Here is a 24,121-nt window from a genome sequence, read left to right on the forward strand (position 1 = left end):
TTTTCCCTGTTAGTACAACAACAAGTTTGTCTCACGCACATTCTCGGTGATGTTAGTGCACTCGGGTAGCCGTTAATTTCCAGTCAAGTAGTCGTTGCAAGCTGTTCTCAGATGCGGCGGCGTGCTGACTCAAGGCGGGGTTAGTGAAGGTGAGAAGCTTCTTTGAAGCCGTGACCTGGAATTGACCTCTTACCCCGTTGCTCTGGGTGGAGTGTATGGACTGCTCGCTGGTGGAGGAGCACATGCTCATGCGATCTAAATCCTTACTGTGGGTGGAGTGGCGACGGTGAGCGGGAATCCCGTGGCTTCCTCTGCTGAACGAGTCCCCTCCACCAAGACCGTCACTGACGCAGGAACTTGGTCGGCTAGTGGGAGAAGGAGGCACTGACGGGACCGTAGTCCAGAAAGGGTTGCCTTTGTGAGAGTGGCTAGTGGGGACAAAAACTTCCTTTGCAGCTCCAGGAGACTGAGGTGAAACCAGAGGTGAGACAGTCCTGACTCGAGGATTCTTGAGGGCCAAATGCAGAGGGGCAACAGCCATTTGTGGGATAGCCACCGGTTGAGGTTTTTGGGTTTCTTCGCATCCTCCTGGACCCTGCCTGACACCTCTTTCCAAGCTGCCTCCATCACTACAATCCAGCATCTCCATCTTGTGGACTTCAGAACTTAACAGCTTGCCATTTGAGGCGGTGTCTGAAAAGAGGCTAGATTGGGGCTGGCAGGGTGACCACATACCTGCTGATCTGTCAGGCCCTTCGGGGCCTGGGTGGTGGTAGTGGTGGACGGGCTGGGGTAGGCGTGAGGAAGGCTGGGGAATTCTCGAGGGTCTGGAACGTGGGCCACAAAAAGCAGAGGAGTTGCCCCCTGATCCTCCGGAGCCACCGCCGCCGCCGCCACCTCCGAGACTGGAGGTACTGCTGCCTCCAGGAAGACCTCCCGAACTGCTACTATTATTGGGTGGAACCCCAGGCCCACTGCCACCCACGTGGTTCCTCTGGTACTCTATGGGGGACGTCAGAGCTGTGGGAGGGAATGAAGAATCAGTCATGTCAGATGTATGGAAACATAGGCACGGAGATACTTTATATACAAATAAACAAACTTTTAGGTATTTTTTGATTTTCTTCTATTAAAAAATATTCCATCAAAAATAGGCATGGGCCAATTACTGGTTTGAAGGTTTACAATAGGTTTAAAAATCCAAGGTTTCAATAACAGCTAATTCTGCCTGTTAAAGCATAATATGATTGGCAGCATGCAGAGTTGAGTAAACAAGCTGGCCCTTTGAAGTTAATTGCCTCAAAAAATTCCCCCCTCCTCGGTAAACAGAGGTTACAGATTAAAGTTACTTTACACAGATGCCTTATGATTAATGTGCATTGTCCTAAAAAAACAAAATAAACACACACAAAAAACATGGTGCCCGCATGTACTAGTTAGCCCAAAGACAACATGAGTAGCCCATGGGTCTGTTCTAAAAATAGCTCACCGGTAACACTGACTTGGTAAGAAGAATGAAAAAAACATGTGTTTTTGGTTTATATATATATATATATATATAACAAATAGGGCTGTCATTTTAATACAGTGATACAGCAATATTTCTACTCATGGTTATCTTATCATACAGTCAGGATTCAATACCGCCCCATGCCTTAACTAGCAGAGTAGGCATTAAAGGAACAGACTGGGAACCAAAACATCCATCATCAGATGTATAAAATGATTGGTTGAGATTGTTCGTGAGTTTTCTCAGTTGAAAAACAGGGAAATTGACTATCGAGCACAGTGGTGTCAAACTCATTTTAATTTTAATTCTTAACTCTTTGACTGCCAGACGTTTCAGAAAAGGGATGCTGTGGGTGCCAGCCGATTTAAGCATTTTGACTGATCTTTCAAGGTCCACAGAAAATGATGTGTTTGGACTATGGAAACACACATACTACCAAAACTAATAAAAGATTGAACTCTCATCTTTCATCAGAAAAAAAAAGTTTGTTTCTACCTTATTCCGTTCTTCAGTAATCAACAATAGAAAATGGTTAGTTTCATCCAAATGCTCTTGTTTTGGACCAAAATACGGAGAAATCAAGCTTTTAGTGAAACGATATTATTTCATGCACTCTAGTGAATTTGACACCTTTTTTTCCCATGAATGATGCCACAAACACCTAAACAGTGCTTTAATTATGTTAAACACTACCACCAACAATGAAAAAGTGTTTTTTGATAGCAAAATACATTTATTTACATTCAACAGTGTAACAATTTGACACAACAATTTGGCAAACAATTTACAAATGTGTGCAACTGTGGTACTATTTACAATTATGTGGATGTTTCAACTACAGTTTTTCTTTTTGTGTAACAGTCCCCTGCGTGCAAGGAGACGCAACAGGATTTGCACAACAGATTAGTTTCACTGCGATTGCCTCTTCGCGTGCAGACGCTACACTTTCTTGCCGGCCATTTTTTTTCCGGGGAGTAGCAAGTATATACTGCAGTGTGTGTTGCCATCAAATCTACTATCAGGATCATGCTACGGTTACGTTACGGTGGTGTTACGTCTGGCTTCCTCATGTCCTTCAGTTCCCATACCGGGTGGTAGATGTTCTGATCCTTCTTATCCACTCCATTCATGGTGGCATCGTAGTCCAGAACCAGCGTCTTCTCCGTGATCAGACTGTACCCGCTCCTCCGAAGAATATGCATTGGACTCGGGGTACTCTTCATCGTCCGAATGAACGTCCGCCTGTGCGCCGCGTTTTCCGGCGTTAGCATCGCTAGCCGGTGAGACTTTATGACTTGATCATAGCCGCGCGTCAACGCTTCCAACTTCGGCGTCAAGCTCGGAGTCACCATCGTCATCATCGTCGACATCAATGCGCTTTTTAGTATTGATCGATGCTTTCCGTCTTTGAAAAAAATGCTCAAGCGTGAGCTGCTTGCAACCGGTCGCCATTGTTGCTTCATAAGCCATTGTCCCCTCAACACTCTAGCTCCGCCTCACGTCTTCTACTGACGCCCACCCAATCTTGTCCAAAGAGAGTCATCGCTGCCATCTAGGGGCCAAAACGAGTCATTATACTAACTAGATCTGCTTGATACTTTCAGCACAGCTGGCCAAGGCTTTCCTCCACCCGTTTCCAAAAAAACCCATAGTGAACGTCTTTTAACGTCTTTGGCGCCCCTCCGTAGGTTTTTACTAAACGTTATTTAACGTTTTTGGCAGTAAAAGAGTTAAGTGGGCTGGACAAGTTTGTCCAAGGCCTAATAGGCTATGAATAACAATAGGTAAAAATAAAATGAAAAAAAACCCCCACAGTTTTTTGTGTGTGCAAATAATTATTCTGAAAATATTTAGATTTAAAAATGAGGGCAAAAATGTTGCAAAATCCTGAGTAACAGCCAATATTCCATTACTGTAGTGCGCCCTCAAGTGTACAAAATTAGCAACAACAGTTAATGTTTGAGGAAAAAACGTGCAGTTTTTGCTTTGTTGTCACCTTTAATGGGCCATTTGTGGCCAACGGGCCATATGTTTTGACACCCCTTATCTAGCAAAGCCTAACATCGTAAATCAACAACATCAGTCACAAAAAGACCGTGTTAATGTGTCAGAATTTTACATCTATTTTTCAATCAGATCACCTGTTCAAATGTCAATGACTGACACTTTACACATTCAAATGACGGCGGCGTAAAAGAAGGCTTATATCAGACATTCAAGCCATTTCACATTTTTGTGGGGTCAAATGACACATAAAGGTTTGTTTACAAGTGGTGCCATCGAATGCGTTGCCACCCTCAAGAACGTGCAACGTCATAGTGAAATGTCCGACTGCACATTCTGCACATATTTAACAGCAAGTAATCTTCTGATAGCGTCATTCTCTCACCATTGAGGAAATTGCGCTGGTTTTCCAGAATCTGGCTGACCTGGTGGAGCCAAATCTGACACACTCCAGGACTTGCTGAATGGAGCGTGTACCTCTCCACATTGCCACTCGTCGATCTGGAGGTTAGTGTCAATTTGCAGGGGTCTTCTGCATTTTCTTCCAGACCCAGCCAGCTCACCTGTCATGGTGCAATAGGAGATTCCAGAGGAAATAAGGAAGGATTTCAGTTTTGTATCATAATCGGGGTAAATAGAAGTTTTATAGCCATATATGAACCTTGATGCTGTTCTTGAAGAGGTAGCCAGGAGTAGAGAAGCCCTTTTTCTTATCCAGGGGTTCACTGAATATAACAATCTGTTCAAAAAGGAAGACTCTCCTTTCTTTCATTCTTGACAAAAGTCCCCCATCCTGGTCTGAAACCAAGAACGTGTCTTGCAGGAGCAATTTGCCCTGTGCTACAATTTTACCCTAAAAGACAAAAGGACATAGTCAGTGATCAATACAAAAGTAGAAGGGAAGCCTTTACATTTTAGTACACACTGCCACCTAGTGGCAGTTGCTAAAATAGAAATCATTATATTGATTAACTCATTCACTGCCATTGACGGCTATAGACGTCAAAAATTAATTTGAACTATTTCTATTAGTTTAACATTTTTCCCACTTTTGTTAACAAGAGTATGGAAACCTAGAATGTTTTTATTGTATTAGAACAGATATAAAATGAAGTGAAGTCATGCGGTTAATTACGATCGCCTGACGCCCTTAATTTTTAATAATCATTTCTTTAAAAAAAAAAAAAAAAAATTCTTAAAAATAAAAGATTTTTAAAAATTAGGGGCGTCAGACAATTATTTTTTTTAATCGTAATTAATCGCATGACTTCACTCGTTAACTCACTATTAATCACAAATTTAATATCTGCTCTAAACGTTAAAAAAAAATCTAGGTTTGAATACTCTTAACAAAAGTGGATTTTTTTTAAAAACTAATAGAACTAGTTAAAATGAATTTATGACGTCTATAGCCGTCAATGGCAGTGAATGAGTTAATATCAAAGTAAATAAATTTTGACAGCAGTCTTACATCAAAGCCTTGAAGGCGGCCAACATTCATCATGTCGTTGCAGCGCTTTGGTACAATGCACATCACCTCGACAGCTTTCTAAAACAAAACAGGAAATGCAAACACGCTTTTAACACCAGGGGGCAGGCAAGAGCATTCTGTATTTCAACACCCATAATCTTCAGACTTCAACTGGAAATGAATGTTGCTTTTGTCAAGTGTGGTTTATGTGGTTGCACTTTCAGTTGTTATTTTTACCTCCAGCTCTGAGGAATCCACTGCAGCCTTCTTCGACACTTTGAGAAGATCCTAACAAATGATAAACATGCATAGTAACTCGAAAACATGAGTGATGCGCACGTTACTGTTATAAACATTACAGTTTGTTTACCTTCAACAATAGCTGGTATTTCATGATGCGCTGGACAGGTTTGATAAGCAGATCCGTGATCTGCAATCTGTGGCCTAATCGCTGCTTGAGTTCCTGAATAAAGATTAAGAAGAAAGAGTAAAATGATTAGATTAACCACATGGAAAAAATAACACATATAACGATTTTTTTTTTTAAACTTCCCACAAAGTCTTACTTCAAAGTAAGTGTCAATGTACTCTGACACAATGTGCTCTGATTTGGGCTTGTTTTGGCAGTAAACGATGTACATGTGAAACCTGCGCTCCTGCAGTAAGCAGAATACAAAAGTTGGAGGAAATATATCAGGTAAAAACATACAAACACAGGTGCATCTCAATAAATTTTCAACACAGTAAAAAAAATGCTTTATTTCAGTTCAATTCAAAAGTGAACTGATTGTACATTTTACTAAGGATGGGCGAGTACCGATACCAGGTATCGGTGCCGACACCAGCCTTATTTTAAGGTATCGGTACTCGTGACGGTGCTGTACAATCAGGAACTAGAAATTGGAAATTAGAGGAATAGAAAATTGCGATCATTTCGTGCAATTTTAAGGCAAATACTATAATGGGATTTACAGGCCTTTTTGGGGGTGGGGGAGGGTTATGTACTAGTGGTATAGGTGACTACTCAAGAGTTCAGTATCGTACTGGTATCGGTCTAAAAAAATGAACATCCCTACATTTTACTACAACAGATTCACAAACCAGGGCCAATTCCTACATAATTTCTATAAATAAAAAAAAATCATTGTTTTTAATGTATTATTTTATTTCTTGAGATGGTGAATTATGGGTTTTGGAATTCAAGTACTGTACTAAAATTGACAACTGGTAGTTTTTCTTTGATATTTTAATGAACTGCAATGCACAGAATTCTTATTTGAGATGATACTACATTATTCACACTCAAAAGTGTCTCTATACTGTATCAAGAGCAAATATGAACAGTACAGTATACCTGCTTGACAAATAAAGAAGCAAGTCTGTCAGGATCCTCCAAACACTTTTCAATCTCTCCCAAGAAAAAGCTGTGAGCGCACAAGGAGAGAAACATTATTTGAGCAACCTTCCCAAAAATGTTTTGCAATCTATAAATGCAAAGAATTGAGGCTGAGCGCATACTCTTTGTGCCAGTCGTAGATCTGATGGATGTTTCCAAAGACAATCTTGTCTTTTCCTCTCATGTCATCTGGAACGCCTTCCTCCTTCATTCTGCTCATGTAACCCTAGGGGGGGTTATCATGCAACATTAGGTACACGTGAACAATCCCTCAGGTTCATGTAACGCAGTGTTTGGTAGGCACGCTAAAAAACAATGTGGCCATTTTGGTTCATTTTAAACTCGTCATTACCTCCACAACTGATCCCAAGTCTCTGACATAGTCTCGTTCAGTCTCCACCAACTCCAGTAGGACATAACTATAAAACAAATGATTATACTTAAATTAAACATAAATGATAAATGAATGTTTTTTAAATAAATTTTTAAATATAATAATAATATAATTTAAATATAAATTACTATTACTGCATAACAGTTTCACAGCTACACCGAAAGTACAAGCTTGTAACTCACTGCCTTCTCTTGAGGAAGCCCGACTTGCGCTCGTCCACCTCCTCCATGGGCGAGGAGGAGGAGAGGAGGGAGTTGTCGGAGGGGTTGAGGGAAGGAGAGCTGCTGTCGCCTTGCTCCACTGACAGAGAGCTGGGACGGTCCTCTAATGACTGAAGAGTGCGAGGGTGTGAAAGATAGATGAAGAGAAAGAGAGAGAAAAAAATGGCAGATTGAGCTGTCAAACGATTACATTTTTAATCAGATTAATCACGTTTGAGAATTTTGATTAATCATGATTAATCGCTTAATTAAAAAGGCTTTTTTGTCTACCAAATTTAAACAGCACTTTTTATGTGTTAATTCTTTCGAAATTTAATGTTATGAGGACGTCCTCGACATTTTTTGATAGACTGCACACGCTCATCCTCCTATTTTTCTAATCGGTTAATTACTCGCATAATTTAAAATGATCCAGACAGTTTGACATGAACAAAAATTCTGAATGTCATACGCAAACATTTATTAACTCATTCACTCTCATCCATTTTCACTGAAGCTGAAACTGTTACTGGATTTTGACTCATTTTGCAAGGCCTACAGAATATTGTGTTCAATTGCTATAAAAACATGGGACCTACCAGAAGAAAGATTAGAATCTCTTCTTTCATCAGGAAAAAAAGAGTACATTTCTATCTGTTTCCGTTTTGCAGCAATTATCCTTGGAATATAGCTTATAAGTTTCATCATTATTCACAAATCAGTTTAAAAGAGTGGGGAAAAGAGCTTTTTGCAACATGGCCCTGGTTGATCTCTTATACTCTGCTGCTACCTACTGGACGTTTTTGTAATAACTACCATTGCTTCAACCGTTCTCTTCAGTTCAGAGGCTGCATCAAAGCCTTCTGTATGCTGTAGCATAAAAAAACAACAACATAAATAAGTTTTTGGGACCAAGCTCATATTTAAAATAGAACATATTTATACGTTTTTGGGAGTAAACGAGTTAAATGTTTATTGCTCAAACACAACCTGTGCTAGTTTTAATGTAACCATCCGCTGTCAGCTAAAGGATCATCTGCGGTCAAAATTATAGTGTGATTAATCTGCATTAATACATGATTAATGCGATACTTTTTTGTGATTAATTATTTCGTTAACGCTTTAACTTTGACAGCACTAATAAAAAATAAATCATGCAACTTAAAGCAAGATTGTGATGTGCATGGTAGTTTCTCAGTTCCTTAAAAATTTCAGATTTTTTCTTTTAATTGCCTCGCCCAGGCTTATCACCAGCGAGCACTTTCTACGGAACGGAAAGTAGTATGTGAATCGAGGTAAAGAGCAATGCCCTTTTGTTGAAAAAGTGGACAGCTGGCTTTCATGAGTCACATATACTGAGAGGTGACTGCTAGGACACCATGCCTCTGTTAACAACACCCAAGCAAAGTGTACTTGCATCAATGGGGACTCTTCTGTGTGCAAATAGAGCACGTGTGCTGCATTGTATTTGTGAGATTTCTCTCTCACCATCTTGCTCTTCACCAGTTCCTCGATGGCGCTGACCAGTTCAGCAGCACTGGGAGTCTCTGAGCTGCTGGGCCGAGCAGACAGTCGGGATGCCGACTGGCCAGAAAAGACAGAAACAAGCAAACGTTATGCATCACAAATGTAGATATCTTCATGCTAGAGAAGCCATGCAGACATGATGGCAACTGCTGTCTGTGTTTGTGATCAGGCTCACCGTGGAGTGTTTGACCCCCGAAAATCCACATGTTCAAAAAGGGACTTGGTGGGTGTGCTGTTCCTAATAAAAAGGTTAAATTGGGGCCAAGTTGGAGCCAATCAAAGGCTGGTTTTGGGGGGAAAACGGGTTAGGGTGAGGTTAAGGGCATGCTCTTGGATTCAAACGGTCGCATTAATAGTTGACGGGTCAAATTAGTGAGAAATAATAGTGTTGCTTGATACTCCATCAAATTGACAGGTGCAATTTAGGGACTGCATGACGAAGAATGGAGTATTCACTTCCGCAACCGTATACGGTGCAAAGTAACAACAACTCTTCAAGGGAATCGCACATAGTTAAGGATAACTGCAAAAGGAGAAGTTGAGAAGAGAATTTACAAAAACAAAAGGTGTGGCGGTGAGTTTTACATGGAGAGATAAGGAAACTGGGTAAGAAGAGAGGCAGAACAGAAATCAACATAATGCTGACAGACAAAACATGCAGCCATCAAGAAAATAAGAGGAAAAGAAAGCAAACATTATTAGTGCGAAGTGAAAGGTGTACATTTAGCAATAGATTCGTCCACAGAAAAAGCTAAATGCATGGATAAAATTCATGTATTTTTTTTTAAACACAAAATAATAGGCACCTGTTACTAGGCCCCGAATGTAAATACTTCATCTTGTTAACATTATTTTCAGTTCCTGTATGTGTCAAGTCAGTAGTCACCTACTTAACCCTATAAAGACTGAACCATGAAATATATGAAAGAAAATTATGATTCTTTCAATTTTTGTTGCTGAAAATCAACTTCCACATATGACTTTTGACTTGTGTCATATTTGATACATCCGGTCACAATGGTTTAAATTTGCACACTTATAACCGTCAAAATATAATAATAATAAACAGACATATCAAACATATTAGTATTTCAAAAAATATCAGAAAGTAGATTTCCCGCTATTAATAAGTATAGGTGTCTCTCCTTTCTTAATTGGGGCGATCTTGCAAGGTCCCGAGAAAAACCATCAGCTGATGGTGACACTGCCCTCTACTGGATTATACGTGCAATGCATGTGTCAGATCATATACTTCAGGGTTTTAATGGGGAAAAACATTATACTCATGAAATAGAGGGCTCAAAATGTCTTGTATTTGATATGATACATTTGCCGTTATAAGGTTAAAGCTATTTAGGCCGTGATTCAGAGACCAACCAGATCGAACAGTGAACATAGGTGAAACCCAATACCTGTCTGTTAGTTCAATCGTTAGTTTTGAGGGGGAACCTACAAGCAAAACCAATTTTACACAAAGTTAATTTCCTTCCCACCTTGTCGTCCTGGGTGTCGGGCTGCAGCAGACTGTGTTGCTGGATGGCCATTGGGGGAGGAAGAGGGACGGCGTCAGCCCCCTCCTCACCCTCCTCCTCTCCGCAGCTCTGCATGCCTGATGAGGAGGACTTGGAGAGCGTTCCACTGCTCAGTCCTTCATTACGCATGCGCTGGTGAGGGGGGGGGGGGGGGGAATCATCAGAAACAGTATAGAAACAGAAAGGTCTTCTTTTTGGTTTCTTATAGGCGCGTCAAAATTAGTGTGTTAATTTTGAGTTAATTTAAAAATTCTTTAACACCACACATTTTTTGAATGCGCGATTAATAACCACCCCTTACTTGGAAAGCTTGTGCTGGGGGAATTCCAGTCGCAACTCAGCAAACACGTCCACGTCAAAATTTGGCAGTAATAATAATGCATATATTTGTGGAGACTGGGGGCATGTTGTATTATATAATTTGAAAAATGTGAGAATTTCACAAGTAACTTCATGTTAAAGATTAGATAGCCCTTAATATGAAAAGAAAAATGTACTAATCAATATCACACTCATTATTTACAGTACAGTAAATCTGTTTAATTCTAACTAATTTTTTTGAATTTGTATGAAAATACTGTATCAATGACTAAAATATGCATCCATATTTCTATTAGTTAACATTTTTTCCACTTTTAAGTTAACAAGAGTCTGAAATTTAGAAAATAAAATTATTGTACATTTTATTGTACATTTTTTTGCAATTAATCACGAGTTAATAGTGAAGTCTAATTTAATTACGATGAAACACTTTAACCGCCTGACACCCCAAGTTTCGTACCTCCTCCAGCGTCTCATCCTGTGGCGTGGCGGCACTGTCGTCAGAGTCCTTCTGAGGGCCTTGCATTACATCCAGGTTCTTCCGGGGGCCTTCACGGTTCTTTTTGTGCTTGTGGGCCAACTTTTTGACATGACCGTCTGCCTTGCCAGAACTGAGTCGCCGCACTGGGCTGGTCAGCCACTTCCTTAATGTGTTCCCCGGACGCTTGGGGCCCGGTGAGCTGTGTGGCCCCAAGGTTTGGCTGGAGCCCGGCTGCAGCGTGTCGTTGCTGGATACAGACAAGGTATCTAAAGATGATGAGAGAAAAGGAAGAGCTCTGTTACGGCAAAGTCTGCATGACAAATTAAGGGACAATTTCTTGACGCAAATGCATTGTAACAGAAAATGAACTCAATACTGAGAAAGAAATGAATTGAGGACAGCAATCTCTTGATATCAACATCTGGTAGCCCTTTGTTGAGTTAAAAAAAACACAAACATTGAAATAACTTAAAACTGATGAGACTGGAATTTCCTCAAAATGATATTGATGAGCCACAATGCTACTGGGACAACATTCTTGTGACAATTGTGGGTTTGCCATTATTGTTGTTTGAAAAAAAAAAACAAGAGGGTAAAATGGAAGCAATGTCTGCTTCAGTTATTTCCAAAACCACTAGAGGAGGCATTTATGAAATAAGCATTGCTTAATACGCACACAGATCTATTTTTGGGAGACAGATGGTTAAGCAAAAGGCCCCTGGAACGATGGTTGGATCAATATCATGCTCATTTCTAAGCTGGAGCTGTACTTGACATGACATATTTCTCTCTTGGCATATGAAGAGCTCAAGTTGCAAAAGTGTTTACGGGGGTTGATGCTGACTCAGAGACGACGCCTACAACATTGTTTAAAAAGTTTGCGTCATGTGGCATTTCAAGTTGTTAAACATCTTCAACAGCCACTGAGGATGCGAAGACTGTAAGATATGGATGCTTTGCAGGAGCTTTTGGGTGTAATATTCCGTGTCCAACCAGATGCATCGGTCAAGGAATTGGCCGTTTGATACAGGCTTGTGAGTCTCCTTGAAGAGGGTGCGAGTGGAAATACTACCTTCCTTAATTGGACCCGACTTTAACACAACCTTTCAAAGTTCAACATGTATAAGCCTACGCCTGTAATGAATGTAGCAAGATGTGTAGGTTGCAGTCATCCTGCCTCTTAACTCATTCACTGCCATTGACGGCTATAGACGTCAAACATTTATTTGAACTATTTCTATTAGTTTCACATTTTTTTCCGCTTTTGCTAACAAGAGTATGAAAACTTTTTTTATTGTACGTTTAGAACAGATATAAAATTTGTGATTAATTATGAGTTAACTATTGAAGTCATGCGATTAATTACAATTTAAAAAAAAAATTCATCTGACGCCCCTAATTTTTACATATTTTCTTTTTTGTTTGATTACTTAATTATTTAAACTCAAGATTAATCACTAATTTTACATCTGTTCTATATGAACAATACATTTTTTCTAGGTTTTCATACTCTTGTTAACAAAAGTGGAAAAAAATGTAAAACTAATGAATGAATTCAAATGAATTTTTGACGTCTATATTTTATAATATAATAGTATATAATATATATATATATATATATATATATATATATATATATATATATATATATATATATATATATATATATATATATATATATAATAGTATATAGTCTATCAAGCAGACTTCTTTTTGCTGTTGATATGAAGCATGTGTTATCACGACGTGCATGGGCAAATTAAGATGATCCATTTCAGCACTATTCAAATTCAAGGACTTTGAACTGAGAAGATTGTTGCTATGCTAGTCATGACAATTCACTAATATTGCAATGCCTAACTGCACCATGTAACTTTGTTTTTCAATCAGTCAAATTATAACTTCTGACCACCAACTAGTTGAATGGTACTTTTGTCATGGCCTGAGGGGGTCTGTATCACTTTTACTGGCACAAAGCAACTTGAGGACTGTGGCAGGAACCCTGCCACATAAAAAACTACAAATGTGTTGACTGTTCCACAGCATAGCACTTCCCTCTTTCCTCATCCATTCCAAACTCGATTTGAACGATTGTCATGGCAGATGCTGCAAAACAACCGAAGAAATGAAAAGTTATGTCTGAGGAGACAAAAAAAGAAAAGGAAAAAGATGTCTATCCGGATAAAAGGACACTCAAGGATCACTGGCTTTCACTCGCTGACGAGGAGCGATTCGCTTGTCCTCATAGGAATTGTGGTCTTCCTCAGGCAAAACATGACCGTTTTTGTATTTTTATATGGCGCAGACATAACAAAAACAAAAAGTGCTTAAGTTTTGCTTTAATAATATCTTCTAATTATATAGGATAGGCTCCTACTTAACCGTGACCCTAATGAGCACAAGCGGCATAGAACATCGCCGAATGGGTATTTTCAGTTTTAGTCTTCATCGGCACTATCACCTATTGAAGGCTGTGTTAAGATGATTCACAAGGCCAGTGTATTTAACGTTGGCCTTGAAGAACGTTATCTAACAAATGACAACTCATTCTTACGTGCACATTTTTACACAAGAAGTCTGAGACACAAAAGGCAAAAGTTACTCTGATTGTCACTTTTTCGCATTGTTGCCAGAAAAAGCTCAGATTTCATTTTCCGCCCCAAACGGTTTGGAATAGTGAGAACAAATTCTTATTTTATTCTTAAATTAAAAACATTTAGGTACTCATTAGCTCCCAAAAACGTATAAAAACGTTATATTTAAAATATTGCCATGGTTCCCAAAAACGTATTTATATGTTTTAATGTTTTTTTTTTTGCTAGAGCATGAAGAAGGCTTTGATACAGCCTCTGAACTGAAGAGAACGCTTAAAACAAGGGTAGTTATTACAATACATACACAGAGAGGTCTAGATCTTTGCCCTTTGCTGTGTTTAGGGTCTTATGACACCTAAAAAAAAGTTGGCTCGGACCAGTGCAAAGGAGTCTATATTCCCATCGATATTTGTTTACTTATTTACAGTACACACATTCATAAGTAATAAGTAAGTACAGTGTGATGCCTTTCAGGAATTTGTCATCCATTCTGCTGGGCAAAAAAACCCGATGCCAAATTGCATTCATGTTTGCGTTTGAGAATAAGGGTTGATGGTGTAATTAAAGTGTCCACATCTTTGCAGGAACATGCCTGAAATTCCACAAGTGACACCAATGGAGCATTTTTAGTGTGATCTATTCATCCCCCGGAGATGTGGTAGAAACACAAACAGTCAGTCAGGGTGGAGGCAAGCTTTTTACAAGTAGAGGAACACAGAGTGGGGAAGTTCCGCTGGGTTCGTCTGGCTCTCTCTCCAGAAATGAGGACAATGCCGAGAAGCTCTGGCCACCACGAGCCACATTTAGGAAGGGTGTGGAGTTGGCATGCTAGCTACGGGAGTGGACCTAGCAATCGTATAACATGACATTTTTAGACCAAAAGTCCCCATGAAGCATGTGATTTTTTTTCTTCAGCATTCTGACCAATTCCACTGGCATAGGCTACATATTTCTTCATATTAAAATGTACAACAAAAAGATCAATAAAAAAAACTAGCTCTAGATCTTATAAACAAGGATTGCTTCTCTTCTATGAATTTCATTCACTTTATTACACACAGCATGCCAAATGTATTAGACAAAGGCACCTTACCCAGGTCAAGCAACCAGAACCTGCAGTTATGAGATTGTCCTTCCTGTGTTGACTCCATGGGGCAAAAAGGGTACAGAGACACTAAAGACTGGATTCCATGGGCCATGTCAGTCAAATATCAAGCCTCAGGAAACCCTTCTTAAACAATCCCTTTAAAGCATCTTTGCATCGAACAACTAAAACACCATGTGAATAATGATAAACGCTTTTCCTCCTTGAATATGCGGACTGAGCATGTAAGAAGTCCAGAGTGAGAAGGAAAAAAGTCGAATGCAGCATGAGAGTTTCTCCATCCCGCCCTCTCTCCCTCCCTCACGAGTGGGTTGCTATAAGGACAGTGGGCAAGCCTCCACTGTACGTGTTCCAAGGGAACGTCTGGATCCATGCTGTGCATCTGCCGTATTACCCTTCGTTGGCGCACCCACTCGGTTTGAGGGGGCGGGTGCATATTTCACAGGCATACAAGTTATACACCATGCCTTGAAACAAATATAGATCCGGTTATGAAATGCAAGCGAAAGTGAGCTTCATATTTGATGGTTCCCTCTTGCAACTAAAAACTCGTCTTTAACGATCCATTGTGTGCACATCGGATACACAAAGGAGTTTTTGTTGTTGTTGTCACTTTACACAAAGTTATTTTTGTCAAAATGCATTTCCATTCGGAACTACCCAAGTTCATTTCTTTGATAAAAGAACAAATGCCAGGAATTGATCAACTTCTCCAATCAATTGAAGAGGATTGTAAAGATTAGAACAGCAGTTGCGCAACTCCATGAAAAATACAGACTGCATGCATTCTGTCATTTAATAATCAGAGATTCAATTATAAGTCAAGACGATCAGCTTCCATCTTCAAAGCGTAGCGAGTACAAGGACTCCCTTTGTTTTTCAGACCTCTATTGACTTTTAACATTAACGACTGCTTCCAGGAATAGGTTCGATTTTCTCCTCTGATCCCTTGAAACTCATCACGCTAGTGTAATTTGGGACAGATTGTCTTCCTTGGTGGTCAGCAAACACAAAGGAATGAAAAAGTACAGAAGACATTTTGTCATCCTTGTCTACTTCATCCGCGACGCCTGAGCCAGAAACTCTTTTCAGCATTCCTGCTGACCACATAAAACATACAAACAGTAGAAACAAAGAAATGAAAGCTAAAAAACGAGAGCTTGTGCTAATAAAAACAAAGATGAGAGCCGCTAGAAGATAAGCAGTCTCACCTTCCCGGGCCGCATAAGCTAAAAACCCAAGCTGTGACTTGCAATATCATTTCTTAGATAAACAAGAGTCTCATCACATGAAAGTGCCAACACAATATTTGTCAGCCATATTGCCATAGAAACAAGCTGCCTTGCACTCACCCACACTTTAAGATGAAAGAAACGCTTTAATGGTTCGATCTGTGAATATTGATGCCAGCCTTTAACATGGTGCAGATTCATGAGAGATGACGTACAAGGATGTTTAGGCTCAGTGACCTTTCAAACAATAAATAACTGTTTCCATTTCCAGCAGGCATTACTTTTCGGGATTGTTCACCTTATTTTACAGTTTCATTTTCAACAGTACAGCTGATCTATGGGGTGTCTTTTTGTTATGCCATTTCAGTAGTATGGGCAGATCTAGACACAAAATGCAGCAGGGATGTTAAAAGTAGGGCCAGCGGGCCAGAACGGGCCCCTTCAGGGTCCAGACAAACAAACAAAGTCTACTAAAAAAGAAAATACGAATAAAATATTTGATTGTAAAAAAAAGAAAGAAGAAGCTCTCCTTTGAGCTATCAATTTTAAGATAAAAAAAACAACAACTCATCTGACCATGAAGGATGACCGATTTTATTCAGTTTGAGATGAGACCACAATCCCTGCTTGGAAATCTCAGGCAAGAAATCTTAATGTCTTCCTCTTTTAAGTTTTTTCTTAAGACTTAACTACTACTACTACTGGTCATCCTACTTAGTTGTCTGTCATTTTTTTTCTAGCAAACTGATTTATTTTATTTTTTTAGATGATGCAGCTTTCACTATCCGGCGTCCTCATCTCAAGAGTGTGAACTGGATTCAGGTGAAGACAAATCAGGGATTACCGTTGCAACCTGTATCAAAGATAGCTGAACTGAACTGTTCCGCTTGGTAAAAAACATGGCTGTATGCAGCTGTTGAGGAAACGTGGAAATCTATGTGTGGCAGGATTTGAATAGAGGGATTTTAAATACAAATACACACTAGCTAAACTACATGACAAGCTGATGAAGATGAACTACACTCTTAAATCTTTTCAATATTCGGTCTCATTTAGGATTATGAACATCAAAGTGATGCTTGGTTGGTGATACTATGGCATGAAAAATATAATCTCCCCACCAAAATAAATGTTCCAGTTTAAATCAATATTTCCTCCTTTTGTTTGTACATAAAAAAAAAGCAAATCACAATCACAGCTTGATATATATTTAAAAAAATATTTTTTTTTGCCTTCGTCGATTTTTTTAAGCATAAAGTTCCATATATATTAACATGATTATGGAAGTAAATATTAGTTTCTTTACTGACAATAAATGTTTACTCTTGGAAAAAGGTCCAATTAGTCAAAACAAGTACATGAGCCTTAATAAATGAACAACTGTTAATAAATGAATATTTTCAGTCAACAGCAAGTAACAAAATGGCTGCCCCCTGAGAACATGGATTAAAAAAAAACAATGTGTGGATATTGCTGATTTATTCATATTCCACAAATGCAATATTAATCTAAATACCGCTGAAATGAGACAGATGCTCTGAAATACAGAATCGAAAGGAGTTTTGTCATATGTGATGTGGCATGACTCCTTTTTGTGATTGGCTCCAGTTCATACACAGATTTTTATACATTACATTATACTATTAAAAATTCAAGATCAAGTAAAAAAAGCCTTGTCCTACCTTTGTGGTTGAAGAGCCCTTCCATCTCCATGGACGACCTGGAGTGCGCGATACACAGCATGGAGCAGGGAACGATGCCCTCCTGGGCCGGAGAGCGGTCCGTGGTCCGGACCAGGCACCAGTCTGGCTTATCGTGGAGTCGCTCCAGAACCTCCACCGTCTGGCCTCGTCGCACTGTCAGCTCACCGCTGCTGCCACCGTTGCTGCCCACAAAGTCATGGATGACCACGGTCAGCTCGCAACCACCCGACAGCTGAAACAGAAAGGACATTTTCATTTCTTAACAGTAAATTACGGCAACCAAAGTACGTTGTGTTATCATTTTAAGATGACGTACTCGTAAAATAGGGACATGCTTGAATTAAGTAAATGACAAATGACAAATGACAAATATTTGACTGTTAAATTGATATCAATCTGATTATAGTGTCAATCGGTCATTCATCTTTATTGTTGTCTTTGTAGAGGTGCCGGTTTTGGATTGGAGTAGGTATGCCTTACAGTGAATAACAAATTCATACAATAAAATTGCATACATAAGCAGCAGAAAAAGTCATTCACACGTCACATGCTTTTCAGTCTATTTAAATTAATGTTTCCATTTGGATTTTCAACATACCCTTTGGTAGTGTGGTAAAGCCAGCGAGCTGAGAAGTTGAGAAACTGGATGTGCGATTCTTTCCTCCAATTTCTCCATTGTTTTCCACTCCCTCATTGTGAGAAAAGCCCCAAACGTTTTCTCAACTCTGACAGCAATCAGACTGCACAACCCACTATGACTGTCTTTATACCACCCCGAGCCTCACACGATAAGTCGGCAAAGAAAAAAAAAACTTTTATTCAACTCCTACTAGGAAAAATAGAGCAGTAAGTCAATCAATTCTTGATCCACCGTCAACGCAGTCCACTTTAATGGTCAACAGAAGAATCCATCAATGCCTTCTTGAAAGTCCTACATAAACCCGAAACTCAGGGGTTGTCTGCAATCTCTTTTTTAGAAGCCAAGCGGTAGAGTGAAAGCGGCGAGAACTTAAAAGGGTTCTTTCCTGTCTGGCATAGAGGCGAGCATCCTCTGTGAGTGGGAGGCTGAAGCAGCTGACAAGTCAGTCACTAAAGCGGATGCACACAGGAACACGAGCCCTCGCATGCAAAAAAAAAAATGCACAAACACACCAGTGTCACCGCCTCCTGAATGAGAGGTTTCACACAGAATCCTCACAGCGAGCCCGAGATATAAAGAAGCATTCAAACCTAGGAAATTGACCGGGAATATTTATTTGCAAGTGGTATTGTGCTCATTTAAAAGATGCATTCACGAGTCCTCAATGGAACGAACACTTATACAATAATTTGTGTCCTTACAAGCTACTGAAAAATGCAATGAGCCTTTCTATTTAAGTCTTGCCTTTCTTGTTACAGTGAGGACAAAATAAGCTTGGCTTTGCTTTACAATCAGTGTGTCTTAAAAGTACAGAAATCTTACTTTGCGGTAGTGTGTATGTGCTTGTTAGCTTTGCTCATACTGAGCGTAGGAGGACGGGCCTTCTGTGGTGCTATTACCAGATATAACCAGTGCCGACTGTCCCTGCTTCCAGTGAATCTCTCTTACACAAACACGCACGCAAACACACACCCACTGCATCAAGTCAGATGGACCGTCGCGCAACGCTTCTGAAGGAAACGCGTTGAAGAGAGATAGTTGCATGTCCAAAGGCTGCAGTCGTCACGTGCAATAACAAGTGAACGCAGTGGGCGTCAGAAAATGAAAAATGCTGTTCCTTTTGTATGCTTAATAATATTGACTAAAAGCAGGGAAATCTTGGTTGAATAAATCAGAACTGGATTTAACATTTTAAGAAAATAAAAAAATCAAGGTCCAAAAGTTAAACAAGAATGAAAAGTTAGGAGTATAAAAAGTGACTTGAAGAGAATCGTAATCATCAAAGCAGCCACGCATGGAGACACTTTTTTAGTTTTCTATAAACATAACATGCATGACTTTGGAATGTGTGAGGAAGCAGGACTACCGGGAGAAAATCCACACAAGCCCAGCAAGAACATGCAAACTCCACACAAAAGGCCACTGCCGGGTTTCAAACCCCAAACCGCAAAAAAATTGCAAGGCTAACCACTCTTTCCCCACTCTACCCAAGAGCAGACGATTTCTATTTCTCAGATTTTCTAGTGAGAAAATAATGAATGCATTGGATTTACATTATTCCCTATGGGGAACTTAATTTGAAATCTGAACAAAGTGAAAATTTGGAAAGTCTTCTGGAATGGGGGCCACACTTTGCCTATTTAAAAAAAAAAATATATTTTTTAAATAAATAAACATTATATATATATATATGTTTTACTTCAAAACTTTAAAAAAAAGAAGAAGACGTTTTCCACGAAAAAATGGGAGTAAATTGGGGGTGGGCATTAAAAAAAAAAAAATTAAATAATAATTTTAAGAAAATCAGAAAATATGCCAATTTGTGTGTGCCAAACTGCTACTATGCATAAACTTTGATTTTAAGTTGTAATATCACCATTCACCACTAGATGGAAGATAATAACTTTACAGATTTGGGATGATAATGCAGGACAAACATAGTTCATAAGTAATACAATTTTGAGCGAGTTGATTTTTGAGAAAACATTTCCAAATTAATTCTTGCACTTAATGGTGGATTGCAGTTTAGCAGTTTTGTGCTGTCTTTGAATTGTAACCTTTAAGCAAGAAAGCCCTTTGCACTAGAAAGAAATATATATACAGTATATATATCACAGCAGATGGTTACTTTTTCTCTTTTTTTGTTTTAGGATAGTTGATCTTTTATTTGTGCATTGAAAAATGTATTATGAAGCACATGTTTTGCAGGTATTTAAATTGGCTTTTTTAAAAAAAAATCATACATCTGGTTTGCAAGCCCCCAATAGCCTTGATGAAAAATTGCGGCCCCAGCATTTTAATTGCCCATCCCTATTCTAGTGCATTCTCTTTTCGGGCCCCTGTACTCTTGATTGCCCTCATCACGTGGATTAGAATGGCTCCCTCTGAAGAAATGTTTAAAATCTTGATTTAAGACTTATTTGGACACTTTCACATTAGGTTAACAATAAATAATATGCAACTAGACTTTTGCTCCGCCTTATATCAGGATTTTGGCCTGTTTTATTACCGCTTTTCTGTTTTTGCAAGTGCCATGAGATTTTGCTAATGTCAAAAGTTGGGAAAACAGTGTAGTATACAAGTGCGCGTGTGCGTATTCCTCTACCTTATCACTGTCCAGTGTGTTCTGGGATGTTCTTGAGGCAATTGAGATGGTGTCAGGTTGACTGCTAGCATCTCCTTGACTGTCTAGCTCTTCTCCATCTCTGTAGGTGGACAAACAGTTTGGACATAATGTCAGTCTCAGTATAGTGTTCATTTTCGATGGAGTTGCATTGTTTGATTCAAACGCAGCCCAGCTGTGTTAACTGGACGCCACGAGAGAATAGACTTGCTCTTTTAGTGAGCGCCGTCAAGACGAGCACAACAAACAAGTGATGCTCTGTTGGCTTACCGTCTGCCTTTATGTTTGGCGGTGGTGGCTTTGGGGATGTGAATGGGCTCCTTCAGAGCACCGCGCAGATGGACCGTTCGCTCCTGAATGACCTCACGAATGTGTTTGATCCAGTCCTGCTTGTTTTCGATGCTTGAAGCCTGGAATAAAAACGCCACGTTGACTTTGTCATTATGCATAACATCCACAACTGTAAAAGTCAGCAATTTGTAGATGAGAATGAGAATGAAAAGCATGATGACATTAACTCATTCACTGCCATTGACGCCTGTAAACGTCAAAAAATAATTTTAACTATTTTTATTAGTTTAACATTTTTTTCCACTTTAGTTAACAAGAGTATGAAAACCTAGACATAAAAAAAAGAAAAGATTATTAAAAATGAGGGGCGTAATTGTAATTAATTGCATGACTTCAATAGTTAACTCACGATTAATCACAAATGTTATATCTGTTCTAAATGTACAATAATTTTTTTCTAGGTTTTCATACTCTTGTTAATAAAAGTGGAAAAAATGTTAAACTAATAGAAATAGTTCAAATGAATTTTTGACGTCTATAGCCGTCGATGGCAGTGAATGAGTTAAACATAAAGTGGATTGTAGGGGTTAAAAAAACGAACAAGCTTTTTTTTTTTTTCTGGACCACGTGCGCTTTGTTGTTGTGATTAAGGCGCAATGATGTAATGATGATGATCTCTTCTGCTAACTTTCACACTTCAGAATATTGCCAGCATCTAATTTCTCTGTCAGTGACGCAGCCTGCTCGCCCTCCTTCACTTTGACACCGGCAGCGCCAAGGCTGCAGTGATGCCACATTACATAAGGAACAGAATTGGATGGTCATCACAAATTACATAGTGAGACACAGATACTGACAGACCTTTTGTCACATATTCCCACGTTTAAATTAACTTATTCACTGCCATTGACAGCAATAGACGTCAAAAATTAATTTGAACTATTTCTGTTAGTTTAACATGTTTTCCATTTTTGTTAACAAGTTATGAAAGCCTAGAATTTTATTTTTTGTGCATTTAGAAAATATATAAAATTTGTGATTAATCGTGAGTTAACTAGTGAAGTCATGCGATTAATTACGATTACAAATTGTAATTGCCTGACACCCATAATTTTTTATCAATCTTTTCTTTAAAAAAACAACATATATATATATATATATATATATATATATAAAAAAAAAATTTGAAGAAGAAAAGATTATTAAAAATTAGGGGCATCAAGCGATTAAAATTTGTAATCGTAATAAATCGCAAGACTTCACTAGTTAACTCACGATTAATCACAAATTTTATATCTGTTCAAATACAATAAAAACAAATCTAGGTATTCATACTCTTGTTAACAAAAGTGGGAAAAATGTTAAACTAATAAAAATAGTTCAAATGAATTTTTGACGTCTATAGCCTTCGATGGCAGTCAATGAGTTAAAAATCAAATCATACAGTGGTTTAGGGAAATGAGTTTAAACGAGAAAAAAAAAAGAGAGTCAAAACCTCAGCTTGGCGTGATTGGTGAAAACATTATTTGTAAATTGCATGATATCTTGATTCACATTTATAAATCTTTTTTGTACATAACTAACTAATGTGGTCTCTTGTAACATTAAGCTTTTGTTACATTATTTCTTTTTTTTTAAAGAAATTGTGTGTCTGTCAATATTTTAAGTTTTTGTTGTAATTTTAAAGGGATACTTGACTCATTGAACATTTTGAATATTTTGTCCAGAATGAATTTGATAACTACATTATTTTTTGTACACACATAATACCTTTAAAAGCAAAATGTTCCACTTGCTGTTGACTGAAGATGACATCACCTGTGCTGAGGAAACAGGTAACGGCCATTCATGGCTCAGTTTGCTGACCAAACCCAGAAAACAGGTGAGCCGTGATTGTCCGTTACCTACTTCCTCATCACAGGTGATGTCATCTTCAGTCGACAGCAAGTGGATATTTTTAAAAAATAATGTAGTTATCACATTAATTCTGGACAAAATATAACTTTTTACTGCTGAAAACGGCTCAATGAGTCAAGTATTCCTTTAATATCTGGGTTGGGTGTAATTTAATGAATAAAAAAATGCAGTATGTATAAAATTATTCTCACTGCATACGAGCTGTATAGTTTGTCACTCATCTAATTCCACCAATTGTGATGCTAAAATGTCAGAGTGAAACCAAAGTGAGGAACAGAAAGCACACCACCACCTAGTGGCGGTGTAGGGGATGGACTAGGCAAACAGTTGCTCATGACATTGTGATTTTATGAGAATTTAGTATGGAATGGCAAAAACATGTCAATCACACAATATGTTCAACAAATTGTTACTAATTAAAGTGACAGTATGCTCATACTGTTTAGTATGACATGAATCCCATAAAACCTAATCAATATATTTGTGATTGTGAAGAGTTGTTCAAATGCTTATTTTTAAAGTACTATAATTTTTTTTATTTTTTTTATGAACAAGTGTTTTCTTTATACTACACCTTGAGCACAATTTTGTTGTCCGAGGTCGGGGTTCTGCCCACCCACAGGGCAAATTTACAAGGGTCCCCCTCCACGTGCTCTGTCACTCCGAGCTCCAACGTCTGTGGACGTGAACACCACACAGAATACATATAAAAGCTTGCAATAACACAACAACATACCCCAGCCTGAAGTACTCACAAACAGCTTGCTCTTGTAAAGGTATTTGCTATGTCCGTTTGAGTCTTTCACGTCTTTACTGAAAACCAGCGACATCTCAAAGAGGAAGAGATGGCGGTCACGGCCCTTCCGGATCAAAGTTTTGGGATCCCAAACCTGGAAGGACTCCTGAAGAATCAGTTCTCCTTGGGAGTCAATGTTCCCGTCAAACCCTGAGGTAACATGGCAAAAGGCGGAGTTTAATTGTGTGTGTGTGTGTGTACAAATACGTGGGTGGCAAGTTGAATGCTGAGTCACAGTTGAACAATTTGTGCTGAATGGCAGTGATGACATTTCAGTGACAAAAATATCAATTAAGTGCCAATTAACCTTTTCACACTGCACTCAGCAGATGACATTGTACCGTAAACAAACTCATTGATTGTGTATGTGCTGCTGCGAAAGGC

General features: G+C 38.8%; 1 protein-coding gene across 2 annotated transcripts in view; it reads right to left on the minus strand.

Annotated features, from left to right (window-relative positions):
• The window catches only part of triob (trio Rho guanine nucleotide exchange factor b), a 107,732-nt gene that overhangs the window by 9,292 nt on the left and 74,319 nt on the right, over positions 1-24,121 (minus strand). The window contains exons 33-51 of one of the 2 annotated variants that reach the window (XM_086079453.1): positions 23,697-23,887; positions 23,516-23,617; positions 21,004-21,143; positions 20,716-20,815; positions 17,450-17,702; positions 10,816-11,102; positions 9,996-10,166; positions 8,464-8,559; positions 6,958-7,106; positions 6,734-6,800; positions 6,504-6,607; positions 6,340-6,409; positions 5,552-5,641; positions 5,356-5,448; positions 5,223-5,273; positions 4,986-5,063; positions 4,176-4,367; positions 3,900-4,077; positions 194-1,020 (exon numbers count right to left, since the gene is read on the minus strand). In XM_086079453.1, coding sequence (XP_085935579.1) covers positions 194-1,020; positions 3,900-4,077; positions 4,176-4,367; positions 4,986-5,063; positions 5,223-5,273; positions 5,356-5,448; positions 5,552-5,641; positions 6,340-6,409; positions 6,504-6,607; positions 6,734-6,800; positions 6,958-7,106; positions 8,464-8,559; positions 9,996-10,166; positions 10,816-11,102; positions 17,450-17,702; positions 20,716-20,815; positions 21,004-21,143; positions 23,516-23,617; positions 23,697-23,887 — 3,239 coding nt within the window. The remainder of the gene's footprint in view (positions 1-193; positions 1,021-3,899; positions 4,078-4,175; positions 4,368-4,985; positions 5,064-5,222; positions 5,274-5,355; positions 5,449-5,551; positions 5,642-6,339; positions 6,410-6,503; positions 6,608-6,733; positions 6,801-6,957; positions 7,107-8,463; positions 8,560-9,995; positions 10,167-10,815; positions 11,103-17,449; positions 17,703-20,715; positions 20,816-21,003; positions 21,144-23,515; positions 23,618-23,696; positions 23,888-24,121) is intronic. The other variant, XM_086079454.1, reaches the window with a different exon arrangement.

This window comes from Leptonotus elevatus, chromosome 6 (assembly GCF_054856555.1).
Source record: "Leptonotus elevatus isolate MCC_2025b chromosome 6, RoL_Lele_1.0, whole genome shotgun sequence".
In the NCBI taxonomy this organism is placed as follows: domain Eukaryota; kingdom Metazoa; phylum Chordata; class Actinopteri; order Syngnathiformes; family Syngnathidae; genus Leptonotus; species Leptonotus elevatus.